The 22,520-nt window shown below is 33.3% G+C and overlaps 1 protein-coding gene and 5 non-coding genes across 6 annotated transcripts; 3 read left to right on the top strand and 3 right to left on the bottom strand.

Moving 5' to 3' along the window:
• The first annotated feature begins 4,917 nt into the window (after positions 1-4,917).
• On the top strand, positions 4,918-18,174 carry LOC131852268 (uncharacterized). The gene is made up of 6 exons (XM_059202925.1): positions 4,918-5,120; positions 6,439-6,610; positions 8,031-8,142; positions 13,579-13,650; positions 15,309-15,469; positions 16,541-18,174. Exons 1-6 carry the CDS (start codon positions 5,102-5,104, stop codon positions 17,925-17,927), a joined length of 1,923 nt encoding a protein of 640 aa, XP_059058908.1. The 5' UTR covers positions 4,918-5,101; the 3' UTR covers positions 17,928-18,174.
• Trnan-guu (transfer RNA asparagine (anticodon GUU)) lies at positions 6,868-6,941 on the bottom strand. Its single transcript has one exon. It is a non-coding gene; the product is annotated as a tRNA-Asn (tRNA).
• Trnan-guu (transfer RNA asparagine (anticodon GUU)) lies at positions 8,493-8,566 on the bottom strand. The gene has a single exon. It is a non-coding gene; the product is annotated as a tRNA-Asn (tRNA).
• Positions 9,619-9,692, top strand: Trnan-guu (transfer RNA asparagine (anticodon GUU)). Its single transcript has one exon. It is a non-coding gene; the product is annotated as a tRNA-Asn (tRNA).
• Positions 10,625-10,698, top strand: Trnan-guu (transfer RNA asparagine (anticodon GUU)). Its single transcript has one exon. It is a non-coding gene; the product is annotated as a tRNA-Asn (tRNA).
• Positions 12,593-12,666, bottom strand: Trnan-guu (transfer RNA asparagine (anticodon GUU)). The gene has a single exon. It is a non-coding gene; the product is annotated as a tRNA-Asn (tRNA).
• Positions 18,175-22,520: the final 4,346 nt, after the last annotated feature.

Below are 22,520 nucleotides of genomic sequence, written 5' to 3'. Positions count from 1 at the left end.
GGGTTTGGAGTGCCATTTTCACTAGCCCCCTATCATTCGGTGAAGCTGTAAAGGCCAGCTGCGGCAACAGTATTAGAGTAGTCCGAAAAAAAAGATGCACCATTATTTTACCACCTTTAAAAAAATGTCTCTGAGTACCCCATCCAGGATTAAAGGCGTGATATATAATATCAGAAAATATTCTTTTAAAACTATAAATCAAATATCTTGAAATGTTTTTTTTCATGCAGATATTCCCCTATTAAATAATATAACCACAGTCAGAATCAAAAGCAGAGAGGTGTGAAAGAGGGTTCCGTAGCTCTTTGTGTTCATATAATAGGTATTGTGGGTACTGACACGTTCGTGCAACACTTTTATTGAACCCTAAATCCTTTTTAAGTACAAGTGAATCGGGTATCACGAAATACTGGATACCATATTCCATATTATAGGAGTATTATTACTTTCGAGTTTATGCCTAAAGTGACCATATATTCTTGTTAAAGTGGGACACATAAAATCGTAATAACATGATGAACATTATAGTAATGTAATTTGGATCAAAATCGAGATAGACTTTGTAAAAAGTCACTGTGCAGTCCGTCTCACTTATTCCAGTCCCCAAGCAGCTTGCTTTTTTATACTACGATGGTGGTGATCAAGTATACGGCCCATCTGATGGTAAATGGTTATCGTAGCCTATTGCCACGTGTACTTTATATATATAAACCTTAACGTTATACCCTTATAAAACCCCATGCTGTAGTCTCTCGAGAAAACCTCGGCAGGTAGTTCATTCCACAATCTAAGTGTACGCGGGAGGAAGCTCCTCTGAAACCGCACTGTTCGAGACCACTTAGGTTCTAAGATGTCTATTCTACAGTGGTATAATTTTTTTTATTGAGGGATTTAGGCTATAACATGGTGTTTTGGACCTGTAGCATGCGACCTAATATGATGACATATTGTGCTCGCCCTGTTGCTATCACGGGGGTCACATGAAAATGAAGTTTGTAAACAAAAACGGGTTATTTTATGTAAAATCCAAATTTTTTAGGGACTGCGGGACAGACAACCAGGACAGGACTGTCCCATCCAGAGCGGAACGTATGGTCACTATAGTTATGCCGCTTTTAAGAATGCCTTATTGTTTTACAGAAGGGCGACGGATTGGAATGGAATCCTAAGTGAATGGGATGTGTTTGGTAATACTTATGATGTCACAAATAGAATTGTAGTGATTGAATCTATTTATATGCTTTATACGACACCTCGGTGGCCTAGCGGTTTAGCACACCGGTTTACTTCCTATGGTCGCGGGTTCGATTCCTAGCATGGTGAAAGCATTTGTATTCATGTATGTTTGTATCATCTGGGTGTTTCTTATGTACAATTATGAATGTATTTACAAAAAATATATATCTAAGTTTTTATATCACTTGTCTAGTACCCATAATAGCTCTAGAGACTAGATGGCACTGTGTTAATTGTCCAGTGTGATTTATATATGTTATATATTTATTTATGTTTATTTATATTATACCGAAAATATAAAATGCCACAAAATATATTTACTACTTGAAAGAGCTCTTGAGTCATTTCTTTTATTTGTATGCAATATATATTTACCAAATAAATAAAATTTAAGAGTCTGTTTGTTAATTGATTGATTGTTTTAATGTATCTATTATGCATAATTTAAAAATATATTAGCTGTCTGCACTCCTTCTCTATATAAACTATAAGTGTGCAAAATTTCATACTCCAGAGTCCGAGCAATTTTGGTTAAGAGGTAAAAGTTTTTGCTTCACGTATTTTTTTTTAATTATGTTTTACGGCTCTGGATAATATCTATACATATAAATAAAATTGGAGTGTCTGTATGAATATAAATATGGTACATACACCAAAATAACATTTTTATACAATTTTTGTGTCTCTGTCTGTCTGTCTGTTTGTTCCGGCTAATCTCTGAAATAGCTGGACAGATTTTGACGGGGACGGCTTTTTTTGGCAGGTAGCTGATGTAATAAGGAGTAACATAGGCTATGTTACTCCTTATTACATCAGCTTTTATTTTAGAAAAATAAAGTTAAATTCCACGCGGACGAAGTCGCAGGTACAGATAATAAATTAGTAATAAATAAAAAGATAACTGATTATTATTAAGCATATGCTTATGTATGTTCTTAGGCTACAACTTAGCTTCTTAATTTTCAATTAGTTTTCTATATAAAAATCTAATTGCCATTACATCATCAGTTTATTACTCTAAACATGTTATGTTGGGAGTACGGTAGTAGTAAAATATACTGTGGTATTAACAAATTGTGAACCGAAATTGCTCTCCGAAGGTTCCGTACAAATAATCCAAAATATATGTAAATATATAATATAATATATATAATATAATACATATTTACGCGCAATTTAATGCCTTCGGTGATCTAAAAGTTCATCACCGCCTTATTTGGACATTTTTTTTTATTTGCACCAGTTATTACCCATCAGTACCACATATCCCACTGTTTTAGGTTGACTGGAAGAGATCTCTTCTAGGGATAAGTCCACCTTTGCTCACATTGTCTCTAAATTATCTTTATTATCTTTCTTATCTTTGTATTATCTGTGCAATAAAGGAATATATATATTTCCGATGGGAGCGGGTTCACTTTCTGAAAAAACAAACATTTATATTTATGAGTGTGCTTGTTTGTATTGTTCTAACATAAATATAAAAACACCCGTCTTTCTATTTATGTCTATAATATAAAAGTAATATAAAAGTATTTGAGTAATATTATATATCGATTAGTACCAATTGTACAAACCGTACTGAAATAAATGACGCTGTAAAATGCCGCTGAATCTGAGGAAAATTCAGACAGCGCCATCTAGACCCAAGTTAAGCTAGCTAAAACTTGTATTATGGGCACTAGATAACTAATATAAAAACATAGATATATATTTTTTCGTAAATACATACACGTTATATATAGAAAAAACCCAGACCGATACAAACAATCATACTTATAAATACAAATATTTGTGTCGTGCGAGGAATCAAAACCGCGACCATCGGAAGTAAGGCGAACCGCTAGACCACCGACACCGTCACACGTTACAAGTGTTCCGTTTCGTACATTTGTTTTTTGAACCCTAACTAAACCTCTCTTTTACAGTCGGGTAGAAATTAAGCGAGCGTGCTCCCCACTTAAGGCGCAGACTATCTAGCGCTGGATTAAGGTATAATTATGGAAAATTAGAACGTCAGGTAATTCGTTTAAGGTTTAACACCATCTAGGATATTAGAAGGAGCAAGACTCCATATTACGCGCCTCTTAAATTCATCCTAGTTGCTTATACCTGAAGATAAACGGATGATTTTACTAAAAAAAACTTGATTTCAGTTGTTAAAATATTTTTATTATAAATTTATACTAGATAGTAAGTTTTAGAATGAACATAAAAAACATTTTTTGGTTTTGTAATAAATTGGTCGGTGGAGTAAATTTAACACACTTACTTCCGATGGTTGCAGGTTCGATTCCTCGTACAATGCATTTGTATCAATGATTATAAAATATTTTTAAACAAACAATATTTTTTTTATGACAATAGGCATTTAAAATATGATATTAAATAATTGTTTTTTATATTTAATTTTATTCTTTTTCTATTATAATTAATTTCACAAATCACAAATTAATTTCTATTATATTTGTATATATTTAACTTTTGTTATACCATACTTGGCGTGTAAATAAGGGTTTCTTATTTACCATTTTCTAATAACCTGGCAGCAGTCTGTCATCTAGTAATGTTTTTATGCATATGTCAATAAAATAATGAGGAGTTTCTAGTCCTAATGCAAGTGTTAAGAATTATAATAAAAAAAAAAATACTGGTTTTCGGTTCCCTCTTACCTTGAATATTTCATTTTTTTTTTATATCATAATTTGAGCGCGTTTGACCGCAATCTCACCTGATGTTAAGTGATGTTGTGGTCTAAGCTGTTACACGCAAGCTCAAATAATACCTATTCACTCTTGACTTAAAAGACCCAATGTTGTAAGAGGCAGGAAAAATAGACGCTGGTAGAGAGTTCCACTCCTTAGCTTTCATACTGATACGGCCGTATAATTTTCGCAAAAAGGAGGACTAAACAGATTTTGAAGCCTTTTAATAGATAGAGGGATTCAAATCGTATGTTTATATACATAATACATGTACCGTGCGAAGCCGGGGCGAGTAGCTATTATAATATAAATCAATAAAAACTATATGCTCTTATTCTCTCAACTGAATTGTTGTTCTTTTTAATATTGGTATCTAAATGCGAAAATGATAAAGGAAAGTGGACTGTATATTGATTGTGGATTGAAACTGAAATTGAAAATTGAAAGTGGATTGATTGACATTAGATTTAAAGGATATCTTCCCGGCGGCCAATATTATTTATACTACTATTATCTATACATCTATGCATATGTATAAATAAAATACGGAGTGTCTGTTTGTAATATTGAAATAACCGTTTTTTACTACATGCATATGAATATAAATACGGTACATACACAAAAATAACATTTTTTCAATTTTGTCTGTCTGTGTGTCTGTTTGTTCCGGCTAATCTATGAAATGGCTGGACCGATTCTGACGGGACTTTTTTGGCATGTAGTTAATGTAATAAGGAGTAACTTAGTCTACTTATATTTTAGAAAAATAAAGTTAAATTCCACGCGGACGAAGTCGCGTGAACAGCTAATCTGTGATATAAATATTACGATTTTACGATTACGGTGTAAATATTAGACGACGAAAGGTTAACCTTTATCTTTACCTTTAAATGATAAAGAAGAATGCGCTAAAAAGAAGAATACAATTCTGTCAATTTAAAGAATACACTCATGTCAATAATAATTGACTGACAATGTCACAGGACAATCACAAAATGGAAATCTAAAATGTTTTATTATAGAAATTCTGCGTATAAAAATGTAGTAACCCTACAACAAACACAATGAAGACTACATATATCTCTAGTTTCTTCCATCTCAATCACTTTGTTAAGATATGTGACCAAGAATTACAGTAATAGTTTATATTAAGGCAGAAAATGTTTAAGGATGACGATGGTAAGAATGGAAACAATTCTGTATAGGACGTAGCGTGCGATCTTAATTTCAGCTTGAAGAAGCCCCACTCATACATAGAGAAAGTCCAATGACCATTTTCCAAAAGAAATGTTGATTGTATTTTTTTTACTTCTATTAATTAGCCACCCATCCTCCCCTCTTTTCTCAACTTATTTTCCCCCTTTGTCCCTTGATTCGGCTTTGCTGACGGTACGAAAGGTTGCCTCTATTTACTTTTTTAATCCTTTATTAATTAGCCAATAAGTCCCCGCCTGCGTCATCCTCCCCCAATTTTTTCCCCTTCAATAAAGGAGTTTTTTCTGCAGGTGATAATAAATTTGTGATTCCGTATCGCTGACGGTAAACCTAACAAGTTAAGGATGATAGGATGAGTATGAAGCCAGTACAGTTAGTCCATCGTGGCGAATTCAGCAAGAATAAATATATATATATATAAAGTATATATTATATTTATATAACATAAATTATATATGTACATAGATTTTGTTTAGCTAATTATTTATTACAGTATTAATATCACAAATTTCCATTACTGCCCTACAACGCTTTCTAGTTCTACCCAAAGGTTAGCTGGTAGAGAATGCCATATGGCATTAAGCTCGCCTCTTTTACACTCTATTAAAGAGCAATAAAGAATAAAAAAATAAAAAAAAGAATTTAAATGACTTCAGAATGAACAATGATGAGAGGTACGTAATATATATAATGGCCTATGCGTATTTAATAGACGATTTATGGCGTAATGCTCCATGAACAGCTCTTTTCGTGGCTGTATAAACCGATACGAGAACGCCATGGCCTACCACAGGTCCGACAAGGGAATTTATTGGCAGTAGTCTGTACTGAGCCGCCTAGGTGGCGCTTCCGTCTCTTGTCAGCAAGCCTTTGAAGCCAGACATAATCGCAAACCCTTCCTCCATTACGCGTTTGCGCCAATCTGTTCTACTGGTTGCGAGCTTTTCCCAGCCACGGTGGTCTATTTGAAATGTGACCATGCCACGTTTAGCGCAATCCTTAAAGTGAAGCAAAGGTATATATGTATATGAGGTGTTATATTACCTATATACCTCTCAATTCATCAAAATAAATAGTTATTTGAGTAACAAGTCTGTCGGTAATCAAAGCATACATCAACAAGCATTATCCTACATGGAAGATTTATTAAGTTTTACAAACAAAAATTCAAATTAAAAAATCGTTTATTCATGTAGGACATGTTAGCCGCTTATGAACGTCAAATTTTCTAAATGGCAGTTAAGAACAGCATTATTATCTAAGTCTGATACCTTACTTTCAGAACATGGCGAGAATGTAGTGGGTGCAGTCAGGTATCCCTGCATGCCTTCCTTGGTCGCACTTCAGCAGATGCGCAACAGGCTCAACCTGGCATATCTAGGACGGAAACTGATGAAATGGACTGCACTGGCGACTGGCAGAGAACTGAGACGATTGAGCGCTGAAATAAATGAGTTGGTACTTCTGTATATTGTTACACTATTTATTTTTCATACCACGTAGTTATTAAGCTTGATAAAGTCCACAATTAATATATTCGAGGGACATTCAAGTAGTTTTATGCTGGTAAGGCTACGTGATGTGGCGGACCTTCTAACCAGAAAAGCGATGGCCATTGTCGAAGGCAAACAGGACAGAGGACGTCCACTAACCATCTGGTCTCGAACCATCTAGAGGGATTTTAGTACGTGTGGTGGAAGAGCAAAAAATTCGCCCCCGGGTGGGCTTGAACCACCAACCTTTCGGTTAACAGCCGAACGCGCTAACCAATTGCGCCACGGAGGCATTTGTTCAAATATTTTAAAGTGTCAGTCACACAACTAGAGTACTGTACACACACCTGTAATAATACTAATTTACATTAAAGTGTAACATGTACTAGTGATAACCTGTAAAAAGTCAGTAAATTCTCACACTTACATCTCACCTACATATCAACCACCTGGGCTCGAACTATCCAACATTTTTTACCGATTGGTTTAACACCTGAGATGACGCAAAACCAAAAGAGTGGCATAAAGGTATAAGGAGAGTTGACACAAATAGGGATATATTTAGGTGAATAATGATGATAATCATGATCACAGTGTTGGCGTCCTCAGTGTTGGCGGTATCGGGTACTGTAACTTATAGATGCTTGTAAAATCAGGGGCGTGTGCCGATCCTTAATAGAAATTTCGAGTTTTTTTTTATATAATTGGAATGGCAAACAAGCTGGCCGGCCATCTTGACTGTCGTGGTATCATCAAAGCGATGTGACTTCCATATGATAATGTGAATCCGTTTGACTTATGTGGTTCTCTTAAGCTTGACTCTCGATGTCACGCTTCGTATTCTCTATTTTCACGGCCTTATCTCTCCTCTTCCATTGAAATGCAGTTTACAAAGTAAGCTGCTGGCTTTTAAACCGATGTATTTGTGATTTAGTATCTTAGAAGAAAGAGACAAACTGGAAGCTTTTGAAATGTGGTGGTGGTGAAGGATGGAAAGAAAGTCTTGTTGGATTTTGAGAATGAACTGTATTGGTGACGATATATTGCTTCATGTCCATGTGGATATCCTTCATTAGTTAATTATCTCCAACTAATATAAAATTAGTTTGTAAATATATTGGCATTTTCTGTCGTAGACTTTGTACAAAGTCCTCGAATACCTCTGTGTCATCTAATTCAGCCGCCGAGCAGCTTTCTTTATAAGGTCAGTTGGTGAGATAAGGCAGTTAAATTACAGAATCCACTGATTGTTCCTACCGATCCTTCGTTTTATGTAAAGGCAAGAGAGGTATCGCAGTTATCATTAGTTTGGTAATCAGCTTGTTTGTTGTTCTTATTATATAGAAAATACAGAAGTAATGATGATGTATTCTTATTACAGATGCTATGAAAGTTTTGGTGATGACATGCGCAACGCTTTCTTACTTCTCGCAAGGAGTCGATATTTTTACCCAGATTTGAATCAAATGGTATTGGAAAATGTGCAGAATAAGGTAACTATTATTCTTACAATACCATACACCATATACTATACATATCTATTGACAATAGCAGAGATTTCATGGCGAGTACTTTAGCGCGGCTCATCGAAGTTACTTTGACCCGAGAGCTAGTGGCTTTTCGTGAATAGATGTAACTGTTCGTAAAAAAATGGCAATCTGTTCGCGATAATCTTATTAAATACAGTCACAACAATGCCTTAATATTGAGAAACTCAAGCAAAAGCAGCATCCATCTGAATTGAGTGAGATAGAAGTAGTAACAATCCAGATAACACAAACTGGTACCCCTGGGAATATTTTTTCGTTTATTTTTAGTACGTGTGGTGGAAGTACAAAAAATTCGCCCCCGGGTGGGCTTGAACCACCAACCTTTCGGTTAACAGCCGAACGCGCTAACCAATTGCGCCACGGAGGCACCTGTTCTAATATTTTAAATTATCAGTCACATAACTAGAGTATTGTACACACACCTGTAATAATACTAATTTACATTAAAGTGTAATATATACCAGAGGTAATACGGAAAATGTCTGCGTACTTAAATCTCATCCACATACATCAGCAGCTAACTTTGTTGCAACAACCTCTTGTTTACCTATGAACTTGATTTGTATTTTTGTTTTTATTTTTAATTTTTCCGCTTACAATATATAATTTACTGTTTTGTATTTAATTTATGTTTATAATATTACTTTTATACAGTATTTTTTGTACCATTTTCTTTACTATATTACCATCATCTTTGATGAAACAGAACTAAGCAATAAAATTATAGGTTTTTGGTCTTGGATTTTTTCACGAAATAAAAATCTTTAATAAAATTTCAATATATGAACATGTTTTGAATAATCTTCATCCATAAGCATATAAAAATCTAAAAGCCTATTTTTATAGGCGACTTGATTTTGGGACCTTCTTAAGGCCGTTACGTACTCTGGAATTTTTCGTCATACTTCCGTTATATTCCTCTCGGGTTTCCATTGAGGACTTTGAGGAATATGCTATCATGACACTTACCTGTAACTTCACTGCCATTTCTCACGCTTCAATACAAAATACAGTTTATAAAGCAAGCTGCTTTCTCGTAGAAGTTTTCATTGGCTATAACATGATTAAATAGAGAAAATATTTTATCTGAACGGCCTCGGTGGTCCAGCAAATTACACATTTTTATTTCCAATGGTCACCGGTTCGGTTCATGAGTATGATTGTTCGTATCGGTCAGGACGTTTTATATATATACTATGTATGTAATTGCAAAAACAACGTATCTAAATATTTATATTTGTTATCTAGTATCCAGAACTTGTGTCAACAAGCTTTGCTTACCTTATGACTAGATGGGGCTGTATAAATTGTTCAGGGAGATATTATGATTATTATACTGTATATCTTTTATTTACGTGCCTGATCACGTCATACTTGATATTATAATTATATATTGGTATTTCGTTAAATAAACCAAGTGCCTCCGTGGCGCAATTGGTTAGCGCGTTCGGCTGTTAACCGAAAGGTTGGTGGTTCAAGCCCACCCGGGGGCGATTTCTTTTATAATTATAGTTAATTGATAGAGTAATTATGCTACTAGTGGTTGATCATATTTAATTTAACATTCAGTAAGACAATATTAATCTATTCTCGATTTGATAAAATTGATGTCTGTGACTTTAACAACAAACAAAAGAGTATATACGTATCTTTCAAATATATGGTAGTGTGTTTAATGTTTTTTTTATTGATTAATGTATTTTTATGTATAATTAAAAAATATATTAGCTTAACTGCTCTCCTTGTCTCTATAAAGTACTAGCTGACCCTCGCAACAAATTAACTTGACAATTATTATTATATTTCGTCAATTTACATATCTTATTAAGGCACAGTCTATGTGTTATTCTGATGTACAAGCAATATTACTGTAAAGTTTCATCAATATCCGTGCAGTAAGTAGTTTTTACGTGAAAGAGTAACAAACAACCATCCATCCATACTCATAAACTTCCGCGTTTATAATATTAGTAAACTACAAGTGTACCAAGTTCCATACTCCTCCATCCAATTTTCGTAAAAAGGGGTACAAAGTTTTTGCTTCACGTATTTATTACCAGGCCTGTTGTACCGTATCACAGGATTTAATAATCCTCAATTACTTAATTCTGCTCAATGTTAGGGATAATTTGGCGAAATACAAGAAAATTTGTGCTTTATAATCTTAACACGTTAAAGATTGCATGCCCACCGGTGGATCACAACGAAAGTAAATTTACTTGCAATAAATATATGGGTTAAATAATATCTACCTCAAATTATTGTACACTAAAAACATATTTAAAAGTAATATACATAAATGATAATAAAAATAATCCCGGTCTCTATGTGAGAAATAAGATTTTTAAATGAGGAGTTCAACGTGTTAAAAATGAATTTGTAGGTGCGAAATTTATGTATAAATATTTCATAAAACATAACAGCTGCCTCCGTGGCGCAATTGGTTAGCGCGTTCGGCTGTTAACCGAAAGGTTGGTGGTTCAAGCCCACCCGGGGGCGATTTCTTTTGTCAGTACTGGTATATAGTACCGCTAGTAAATTGTGGAAGCTTTCCATAATACTCAATGATTTGATTCTTGCATGTCTGTTTGCCGAAATAGAAGTAGTATGTTTATAAATGTTAAAATTATTTGATAATAAGCTGGAAATGGCTCAGATCAGGCTGAAAGAGAATTAGTGTTTTCAGCGTTGAATGGATCACCATCCAATTCATCCACCGTAAGTCCCCACTTACGGTGCGTCAGTCTTATCCATCCATATTTTTTTTTTTTTTTATTTATTAAAACTTTAATGCACATAATTGAAAGTACATATGGCGGACTTAACACCATGCGGCATTATCTACCAGTCAACCATGGATGGTGCAGAGAATAATTGTTGGCGGTGCAAATATAAAAAATATATTAAACGATACACATAAAAATATATATTAATAAATAACTACATATATATATATATATATACATACATAAACCATACATAAATACATATTTAATAATCTGACAATGAAATATCATGTACTGCCACAATAATGGAAATAAATAAAAAAAACCTATACGTAAAAATAAAAAACAATAAGAAAACAGGACACAGGTTACAAGTTTAGATAATGTTCCCGTAATTTACGTTTTTAATTTGGTTTAATTGATCAGGCAGTAGTTTTTATAAAATATTGATATAAATAAAATCTCAGGTTTTTTGTTAAAAAGCTGGAAATGAGTCTGATTAGACGACGGACAAGAATCAGCGTTTTCAGCGTAGAGTAGACGATGACTTGGGGTGTTCTCAGAGTAAAGTCGTATCCATCAGGCAGCAGTTTCCAAATAATTATGAAATGTATAAAATCTCAGATTCTTTTGTTCTTCTTCTTCTTCTTCAGTCGTTCACTCTTGGCAGAGTGGTCGTGACTTTTATGATGGCATATCTTGTGGTATGGTATCGTTGTGGTCTTTGGCGACAGAGCTCCTTGCAATTTGCCTCCATCTGGTACGGTTTTTGGCTGCATTAGAACATTGTACAATGGACTGCTGTGTACCTGTTTTTATAATGCCATTCTTTATGTCAATTCTTTAATGTAGTCAATTCTTTTGAAGCTGGAATTGGCTCTGATCCGTTATGTTATGTGGGATAATGACCTCATAGCTCAAAGTATCATGTCACGCGGTTCCCCCTGGAACCTTGTGAAAAGTTCCTAATAAATTTGTGGCCTTACTGACCTGATCTCATGCCTATATTATCATCCTCCACTGCCTCGCCAGCGTAAACTGTTAGCGCAGACGGGTGCAGAATTAGCAATGGGATAATCATTATTTTCAACGTTAAATCCGGCGTGCTTGTGATTATGCTTGAGAGAACATGTCTTGTAAAGGCAATATTATGTCACGCTAATGTAGAAAATCCTACCTCTTCCCTTATGAACCCACTCTCAAAAGACCGGCAACTGACCTGCAAATCCCCTGGTATTGGAGATGCTCATGGGCTGTGGTAATAACCTTTTTTTTATTGAGGGTTTTGAGGCTGTTGTCATGCGCTAAGACCCGTAGCACTGCGACCTGCATAAATCTATTATGCTCACCCTTTTTCAAAGTTCGCTACTTAGACCCATCAAGGACAAGAATTGAGGATATTCTTAGGAACAATGGTTTGTATCTCCTCAGGATAGCGTTAATACTTTCCATAGGAGATATTTAGTTTATGCATGAGTGGGCTACAACCACATAGAATGTGAAGTGGCGTTTCCTCTTCAGGTTGACAGATTGTTACTCAAATCTGCAGTTTGTTGTTAAGCTTAGGCTTAATTTTGTCATTTGTATATTCAATTTGCAGTGTACAATGAGATCGCATTTAGGTGTGTCCTAAGCTCCTTTACCCCCTAAGTTATAAAAAAAGTTGTCGCCCCCGGGTGGGCTTGAACCACCAACCTTTCGGTTAACAGCCGAACGCGCTAACCAATTGCGCCACGGAGGCAGATGAGCAATTCAGCGAAATTAGCTATTTCATATTTATAAATGCTAATCATAATGATGTTATTGATAAGTAATTGGCCTTGGTGACCAATTGATTAAATAAGTTAATATTCAATTACAATGTAATGAAATAACAATGTATAATGACAAAATGCCTACTTATTTATTCAATTGTAGCTGATACAAAGTATATGAATCACGATTATTAATAATATTTACTAGTCAATTGAAAATTGTACGCATATTTGATACTGATGCCTTCGACTGACGGAGTCGGCGTATAATGAATCAAAAACAATAAAATATGTATACAACGCCATCTATACACATCCAATATTATCTGAATAATGAATTAATTAATAACATTCTAAGTGACGAAATGAAAAAATTCACTAAATTAATTATTGACCCCCTTGGTGGTTATTTTTCACAAATTTATTTAGCTGTTATCCTTACATATCTGTATATTTACTTATATTTAACATGTATGACGATTGAATTGAATTATGATTAGGGATATTGGTTTTGGTGTTTTCCATGTATATTATGTATGTATTTAAGTATTTTTATCAGTTGTCTAATGCCCATAACGTTGTCGCGGGTTCAATTCCTCGCACGGCACAAACACTTATATTCATGAGTATGATTGTTTGTGTCGGTCTGGGTGTTTTCTATGTATAATATGTATGTATTTAGAAAAAAAAATCTATGTATTTGTATCAGTAATCTAGTACTCATAACACAAACTTTAGCTAGCTTAACTTGGGTCTAAATGGTGCTCTGTGTACTGTCCTGAGATTATTATTATTATTATTGTTAATGTTAATTCTGGTTAGGCACCTAAGTATAATTTTCTTTAGAGAGATGCATATTTTTTTAAATACATATTTTAATTGGTTTTTTATATTCATAGGCGAACGTACGAGTGACTTCCACAACGAAGACTTTATCCGGCGTCAAAGTACTTCATTATGACACAATAGAGGTGATTTTTTATTATAAACTTTGTACAAAGTAGGCGTTTCAATGTACAAGAACATTGCGGCGTAATCTACCAGGCAACCATGAGTGGTGCAGAGAAAGATCGTCTTTTACGCAGTTTTTTTTTTCTGGATAGAAGATACCGTCATTCCATCTTCTTTATCCTTTCTTAATCCATTGATAATTTGTTTTTAGGTATCTACCCGTTGCAAAGGAACATGGTTACAAGATGGTGAATAATCACTATTGTCAGTAAACTAGCTGTTACCTACGACTTCGTCTGTACGAACAATCATCCCTTATTTCATCCCTTCCAGATTATTTGTTGACACAAAAGTTATGACGTCCTCGTCGTAAGCTATATATAGTAGCTATTGTGACAGCCTCGGTAGTCTAGCGGTTTAGCATACTGCCTTACTTCCAATGGTCGCAGGTTCGATTACTCGCACATCACGCCTGGGTGGTTTCTATGTATAATATGTACGTTATTAAGAAAAAAATATATCTATATGTTTGTATCAGTTATCTAGTACCCAAAACACAAGCTTTAGTTAGCTTGCTTACCTTGGGTTTAAATGGCGCTGTATGAACTGTACTAATATATTATTTAAAAATCTTGATTCATCAACAATTTCATTATGATCCGTTCTATTCGTCTCAGCTATTTCAGCCTCCAAGCTGCTTGCTTTGTAAGGTGTGTTTTGATTTGAAAGTTGAGATATGACAGTAAAATTAAACAGTGTGGGTGTATGATACCATAGTCCTCTAGAAAAGGATGATGAAAGGAAAAACATGATGACTTTTTCATGTATAGGTATAGGCGAGGGTTATCTATCTGGTCGTCAGCTGTTTCGGTCAGTCAGTTATTTTTTTATGCCAGTCATAATATTAAAGAAACATATCTTACATTTCGTTTCATATCAAGAAGTGAAAATTCTTATTAAGTGTGTATTTCTGAATTCAGCATAAACTGTGGTCCACATTCAAACTGTTTTGTAATCTTTGTTTTTTTTATTTATGTCGTTATTATTCTGTAATAATATTTTCTATTTTATTATTAATTTTGGTAAACGATCAAAATTTTTGAAAGCTTTGTATGTATTTGAGCAAAAAATGCTAATTTTGGTACCTAAATGACTAAATATTTTGAAAGCTACATGTATTTGAGCATATCTAATACAGATAGCCAAAAAACATTCAAAAGACTAATCTTAGAGAGTAAATCAATAAGGACAAAAATGATGATGTTGAATAAGAGAAAATAATATAGGAGAACGAAAACAGATGATATAGAAATAATAACCATAGGTATAACTTCACCACTATTATGCCAGGTGAGGTAGGCAGAGGTATTACTAACTATCAACTTTATGGTGAGCGCAACACATGTATGTTATCGGTATGTTCATCACTAAAAAAGCTGTAAAACATAAATTACACATTTTTTTCCGGGACAGTTGTGGCTGGATTTGAATTCACGAGCTCTTCGTTTAAGTGGGTATACTAAGCTACGACGGCCTCAAAGATAAGAAAAGACAGGCTGTGGGAGATATATTCCTGATATTTCATGGTTTATATGAGTGTATACTACTAGGCTACGGCGCTATCAAAAATAAGAAAAGATAGGTAGAGAGAGTTATATTAATTCAATTTGTTTTCTAGTCTGCACCTGGTCCTTACACTTATCTGGGTATCTCTAAAGGTGGGGAGAAAATAAAAGAAACAAAAGAGGCATGGCTGGAACTCATCAAAAGAATGATTCTAATGTTAGAACTGCGCTCAAGTTTCGCTCTAGTCGAAGCAGCTCACAAAAATGCTACCAAGTAAGTTACAAATAGGTTATTTATTAACATTAACTATAATAAATTAATAATTTTGTAGACATCTTCAATAGTGTAGCGGTGCGGTTTAGCACATCGCCTTACTTTCGATGGTCCCTGGTTCAAATCCTCGCACTATACAGCATATATTAAATACCAGTACAAACATAATATACATACAACATCCGACAGACACAAACAATTATATTCTTGAATATAAATGTGCCGTGTGAGGAATCGAACCCATCATTATCGGAAGTAAGGCAGTGTGCTAAACTGCTATACCACCAAGACCGTCTGTTACCAATTGATATGATAGTCTTCATTAATTTCGATTGTACATACAATGTATATAGAAACTGTAGAGTGAAAACAACCCCTAATATAAGAGCATGTTTCCAATGAACTCACCCTCTCGTTTAAGGACTGCACGGGAATTAACAAATGACAATTAAAAAAATTTGATATATTTCTAAATTAACAATAAACCATACGACACAAAAACCATACTTTAATAATAATTAGATCTATAAAACAATATTTGAGACAAATAACAATGTTTTAATACAAAAAATACATTGTCCTGTAATTATTAAGTTTAATACTAAACATATATGAAGTAATGCAATATATTATATAACACTTATATAGTAAATTAGTATTATTCTAAATTAATATTTACTCATAAATTCCAATAGCAATATGACTATAAATTCTAAAAAGATTATTGAACTGAAGATTGTAAGAATAATTGTGTTGATGGAACAGAAATTTTGACATTTAAAGTAATTTATTTAAGAAGATTTATAAAGAGAAGAATAGCTTCAAATATTCTCTTTAATGTGGTTTTTTCTCAAAATACCAAGAACAATAATTAATCTAACAAAGAAAAACTAACAGATTTTTAGTTATTAGAAAATGAAGATAATACTTCCACAACAACAAAATGTTATACATAATTGTAAAATATCAATAAATTGTACGAAGCCCGTACAGTCCTTATACGAAAACAGGTGTTAGCAGTTCAGAAGGCTAAAATAATGTTATTTCTAAGATAAATGACATTGTTGGCAGGAAACAAAACGTATTAGGTAAAGTCGTGGTGCCGAGGACACAAGCCAGCATCGTTTACATTAACGACGAACTGGAAGAAATAGCAAGGGAAGAATTTTTTAGATTAAAAAAGATCTTAGAAATTAAAAGACGGGCAGTTCAAATTTGCGACCATGGGGAACCAGATAATTCTTGTGAAATATGTAAAAAAAAGCTATTTATACAAAAAGAAAATTTAATTGGAAAGTGTATTGTTTGTAACGATTTATTACATCTAGAAGAAGCTACATCATCGAAGACAGAAGAAAAAGTCACTGATAAAGAGCTTTTGGAATCATTCAAAAGTCAAATAGAAAATATCGTAAATGTTACAAAAGACATTGAAGACAGAGGTATTATTACGACCAGTGTAGAAGAGTTCCTGAAAACAGCAGTAGAATTAAAGGAAATGTTACAGAAAGAACCCGAAGACGGAAATGCACTTACAGAGCCCATAATTTCAGATATATCTGTAAATAAATTATGTTCGGCATGTTTGAAACGGTTTAATGAAGAACAAACTTTGAAAGAGCAAGTTTCTGTGAAATTAATTACGGAAACTAAAACAAAACCGGATATAGTACAATCGAAGTCAAGTATGAAATCAGCAATTTCAGCAATACTACCAGAATTTGTGTCTCAATCAAGAACAGAAACTGATTTAGAGCTAGGTACATTTGAAACTGAAATAAAAGAGGTCATAAGAATAGTGAGAGTTAAAAATGAAGATGGTAGTGTTATTGAAGACAAGAAGGTTATTAAAATAAAAAAGGAAGTACGGGCACCTTTAAAAGCTAAAAATATTCCCGAAGGCCGAAATAAAGGAGGAACGATAATGTATCAGTCATCAGATGTTTCTTCTACATCTAATGAATTTTCTGGATCGAAAACGGTTGGAATGTTTGTTCTAGATGATACTAAAACCTCGCAATATGAACGTTCTAAGTTTTCTTTAACTAGTACTATACCCCGCTCGGATATGTCGGTTTCTGATATTTTATTTTCTAATAATACTTTTGATAAAAAGTTTGACAAACTTTTAAATTTAGATGAGAATAATTTGTTTGATTTGCGATTGAAAGAACTTTTTATTTCGAGTTCAGATATGGAAAACATTTTAAAGTCGGTTGAGCTACAAAATGATAACACTGCTTCTACATCAAAAGGACATTCCTGTTCTGTTATCAAATCAAAGTTACCAAATACAATGTCATTGAATGGTTCTAAGAATGAACATTTAAATTATAAGTGTTATAAATCTGTATCAGAAACTGATATTAGAAAAAACAAGGAAATTATAAAAAAGAGTATATCGTTTCAAATAGAAAACAAGAAATATAGTGAAAATATGGAACCAAAAGAAGACTAAATATTAGATATTTATAGTAGTTTAATGGCGGATATAAAATTGAATCCTATATTTAAATAAATTATTTAATAATAGACGCATAACTGTAATTATTACTAATTATAGAAGTAGTCATACACAGTATACAAGTCACAGTAAAGTATAATAATAGAACTTGAATAAATAGCAATCAAAGAAGAACATAGAATTAAAATTGAAAAAAAACATCGTGCGATAATAAATAACAAGACAAATGATAATGAACCTAAATACAAATGTCCTGTTTGTTCAGATACTACTAACAATTTTTTTCAAAAAGAAATAAATGGAGACAATTTTCAAAACAGAATATAGAGCTTGGATCAGAATTTAAACTAAACTTTGAAAGGGAAGGGAAAAAGAAATGTGAAGAAAATAATACAAAAACATGTCTCTAGAGAAAACTATAAATATGGAAAATTTCAATTATAACAATATTTTCCAAATTAAATTATAATGGTTATATCCTTATTTAATTAAAAAAAATATTACTAGAGTATTCGCCACACATGACAAAAACTATCAATATTGATGTTGTATTTTTAATTGACTATGCAGAAAACTTCAAAAGGGTGAGTTATACAGAAAATAAGTACAACATAAATATATTCTAACAAGCACTTGATTGATATTCACAGGAAGCAGAATGTATTGCCAAAAACCTAAAATTGAGGAAATTAACGAAAAACCGGGTTGTCGTACAATAAAAACTATCGCCAAATCGCCAAGTTTGGACCTCAACTAAAAGACCCTAAGGACACCGGTATGGCATGTAGAGCCTTGTATTACCGACCTAATTCTACATACATTACAATAGTCCTTCACATAACGGTATTGTATTATAGAATGCAAGTGTGGCAGAATAGTGCATCTCTGCCCTAGACACCACTTTAGCGAGTAAAACACTAGCAAATGGGGTTATTAATCCATATTACTTATAATCCCCTTCCGCCCAATAGGATATATTAGGGGGAAAAGGGAATTGTTAGTAATGTCGACTAATGATCTTATAGCAATGTACCATATCAGGTTGACCTTCACGCGGTTCCCCCTGGAAACCATCGTGATACATTTTTAGTGAACTTGCCACGATGCGCTAACTGACCTGACCTCATGTTCATCTTATCATCCTCCACTGGTGCACCGCCAGCGTAACGGTTAACGCAGGCGGATGCACCATTTCATTATCATCATTAAAATACGATACATTGCTAATAATGTTAGTTATAGCCAATTGTGTCTGGTAGTAACAAATTTATAAGATCGAAAGTTTATTTTTGGTTTAAGACATTTTACGCATGTTACGTCTCAACGTAAGGTCTAGACACTGTCTGTAGCAAAAGAAAACAACACAAATGAAAATTATCGACATTGTTACAATTGTTGGCACTAGTTGGCGGATAATTAGCCGATCGAAAAACGAAGATGCGTTCACCGTTCTTTTGTTTTACACGCGTGCGTCGAGGGCCTTAGCAATGCAGTAGGGTTGTCACTTATTTCAGTAATAACATTTCACAATTCCTAATAATGTTATAAATATGAATGTGTATCTACTTTTAGTTTGTTTTCTTTTCAATAATAATAGTAATAACCCTGGATAATTGACAAAGTGTTATATAGTCCAAAGCTAATCAGAGCTTATCATTTAGGTATTAATTAGACATCTATTAAAGATAATTAAACACATTACATACATGCAAAAAGAAAATTCTCGTGTCTGACATCAATATACAGGATATTGATGTTATACGACATTCTTTACACAGCGCCATCTAGACCCAAGTTAAGCTAGCTAAAGCTTGTGTTATGGGTACTAGATAATTGATACAAGTACATAGATATATATTTTTTCGTAATTACATGCATATTACACAAGAAAGCGCCCAGACTAATCAGACTCATGAATATAAATGTTTGTATCGTGCGAGAAACAGGAGTTAAGATATACTATATCACAACGCAAACTGAACTGGAACTTTTGAACTGGCTATGGAGGAAGCATTGAGACGAGTCGCACGGAGGAATAAAACATTATTTGTATGTGGCGATTTTAATGTTGATTTATTATCGGAATGCTCAATAAGCTTAAGATTGATTAACTTATTTAAATCATTTAATTTGCACAATCTTTTTTTAGAACCCACTAGGGTCGCAGGAAATTCTGCCACTTGTATAGATAATGTTTTTTGTAATTGTGAAGTAAAGGTGAAAATGAATTTCGACTGTCTTGGATCTGATCATTATGGACAAAAAGTTATAATTGAAACTAAGGGATCCAAAGGGACTCAAACAATTACATGCAGACAAATAACACAAAAGAATTTGGCACGTTTTAAAAATAAAATTGAACATAAAATATCTAGTGTCATAGTACCTCAATATGACCCGGACATTGTATGTGAACATATTTTTAATTTAATTGAACATGAAGCTAGCAGTGAATTTAAAACTAAAACATTTTCAACTAGTGTAAAATCAAAGTTTTGTGACTGGGCCACGTTTGGTATTTATAAGTCTAGGGCTAATCTTTACGAACTTTACGAAAAACGAAGCTATATATCCGATCCCTTATTTCATGAACATGTAAAATCTTATTCGAAAATATTTAAAAAGGTTTGTCATACAGCTAAGTCTCTCTATTTAGGCAAAATAATAACTAAATCTAAAGATAAAATAAAAGCCACTTGGAAAGTAATAAATAGCGAAACTGGAAAAGTTAATTTTCAAAATAGCAAAATAGCTTTAAATATTAATAACAAATTGGTAAATTCCGACACAGAGGTCGCGGATACATTCGAATCTTATTTCACTAATATTCCATTAATTACGACACAGGCTCTAAAATCTCCCCCGTCTGCTGCTGAAACTTTACTAACAGACAATGTTAGCAAGTCATCAGCTGTATTTAACTTTAGACATACATCATCAGTAGAAATAATGAAAATATTCAAACAGCTTAATAATAAAAAAATAGAGGATCTATGGGGTATATCTGTTAAAATACTGGATAGTATAATGGAAATTATTGCGCCCTCTCTTGCTTTTATTTTCAATAAATGTATAGATGAAGGTAAATTTCCTAACATAATGAAAATTAGTAAAATCATACCGCTTTTTAAATCTGGAGATAGGAGTGACCCAATAAATTATAGACCTATATCTATACTCCCAGCACTCAGTAAAATTTTTGAAAAAATAATCCTTATGCAGCTTGTCAGTTATTTCAATTTAAATAATTTAATTCACAATAGTCAATTCGGTTTTTCCAAAGGTCGTTCAACTACAGACGCAGGTGCAGAGTTGCTTAGACACGTATTTGCTGCATGGGAAACTAAAATGGATGCGATAGGTGTTTTTTGTGACCTTTCTAAGGCTTTTGATTGCGTTGATCATAATACATTGCTAAAAAAACTTGCTTTTTATGGCGTCAAAGACAATGCTTTAAATTTAATAAAATCTTATCTATCTGATAGAATACAGAAAGTGAAGGTTAGCAACGCTACGTCTGACGGGTCACTTGTGCAAATGGGTGTACCTCAAGGATCTATTCTCGGTCCATTTTTATTCCTAGTTTACATTAATGATCTCCCATATGCCATGCAGGATAGATGCGGCATAGTATTATTTGCAGACGATACTTCATTGATTTTTAAAGTTAATAGAATGACTAATAATTATGACGATGTAAATAGTGCTTTGCGGCGTCTCCTGCACTGGTTTACAACTAACAATCTTATGTTAAACGCTAAAAAAACAAAATGTGTTAATTTCTCTCTGTCTAAAAGTTTTAATACTAATTGCAATATTAAATTAAATGACGAATCTCTCGAATTTATAGAATCTACTGTCTTTCTAGGAATCACACTAGATAATAAAACACAATGGGGTGCACAAATCCAAAGCCTTGCAGCGAAACTAAGTTCAGCAGCTTTTGCCGTGCGTAAGGTTAGACAGTACACTGATACTGATACTGCTAGATTAGTCTATTTTAGTTATTTTCATAGTTTACTCTCTTATGGAATATTACTATGGGGAAAAGCGGCAGATATTAAAAATATATTCATATTACAAAAACGTGCCGATCGAGCGATCTACTGTATGAAGAGTCGTGACTCATTAAGAGAGAAATTCAAAGAGGCAAATATTCTCACCGTTGCTTCTCAATTTATATATTCAAATATCCTATATGTTCATAAAAATCTTGACTTATTTCCAAAAAACAGCAATATTCATAATATTAATACAAGATTTAAAGACAAACTTGCTGTCCCCAAGTATCGTTTAGAAAAAGTTAATAGGTCTTTTATGGGAATAGGTATAAAAATTTACAATAAGATACCAAAGGATATGTTGGAATTACCCTTAAACAAATTCAAAACATCTGTTAAATCATATTTACTGAGCAAAGCCTATTACTCACTAAACGATTACTTGAATGACGAGTGTGCATGGCAATAGTTGTTCATACACTGAATTTTCATTTAATGTTAGACATAGACACCTATATAAATATACATTGTAAATAAACTGGCTCTAAAAAAAAAAGTAATTCAATTGAGTTTCTTGCCAGTTCTT

The sequence above is a fragment of the Achroia grisella genome, unplaced genomic scaffold, assembly GCF_030625045.1.
Source record: "Achroia grisella isolate CSIRO2021 unplaced genomic scaffold, CSIRO_AGI_Agris_v1 utg841, whole genome shotgun sequence".
Taxonomy (NCBI): Eukaryota; Metazoa; Arthropoda; class Insecta; order Lepidoptera; family Pyralidae; genus Achroia; species Achroia grisella.
This window is presented reverse-complemented; position numbering and strand designations above follow the sequence as displayed.

Excerpts from the sequence above, each read along its gene's own strand:
- LOC131852268 (XM_059202925.1), top strand. Across the intron at positions 6,611-8,030 it reads TTGAGCGCTGAAATAAATGA|ATGCTATGAAAGTTTTGGTG; the intron begins GTTGGTACTTCT and ends TTCTTATTACAG. Across the intron at positions 8,143-13,578 it reads TGGAAAATGTGCAGAATAAG|GCGAACGTACGAGTGACTTC; the intron begins GTAACTATTATT and ends TTATATTCATAG.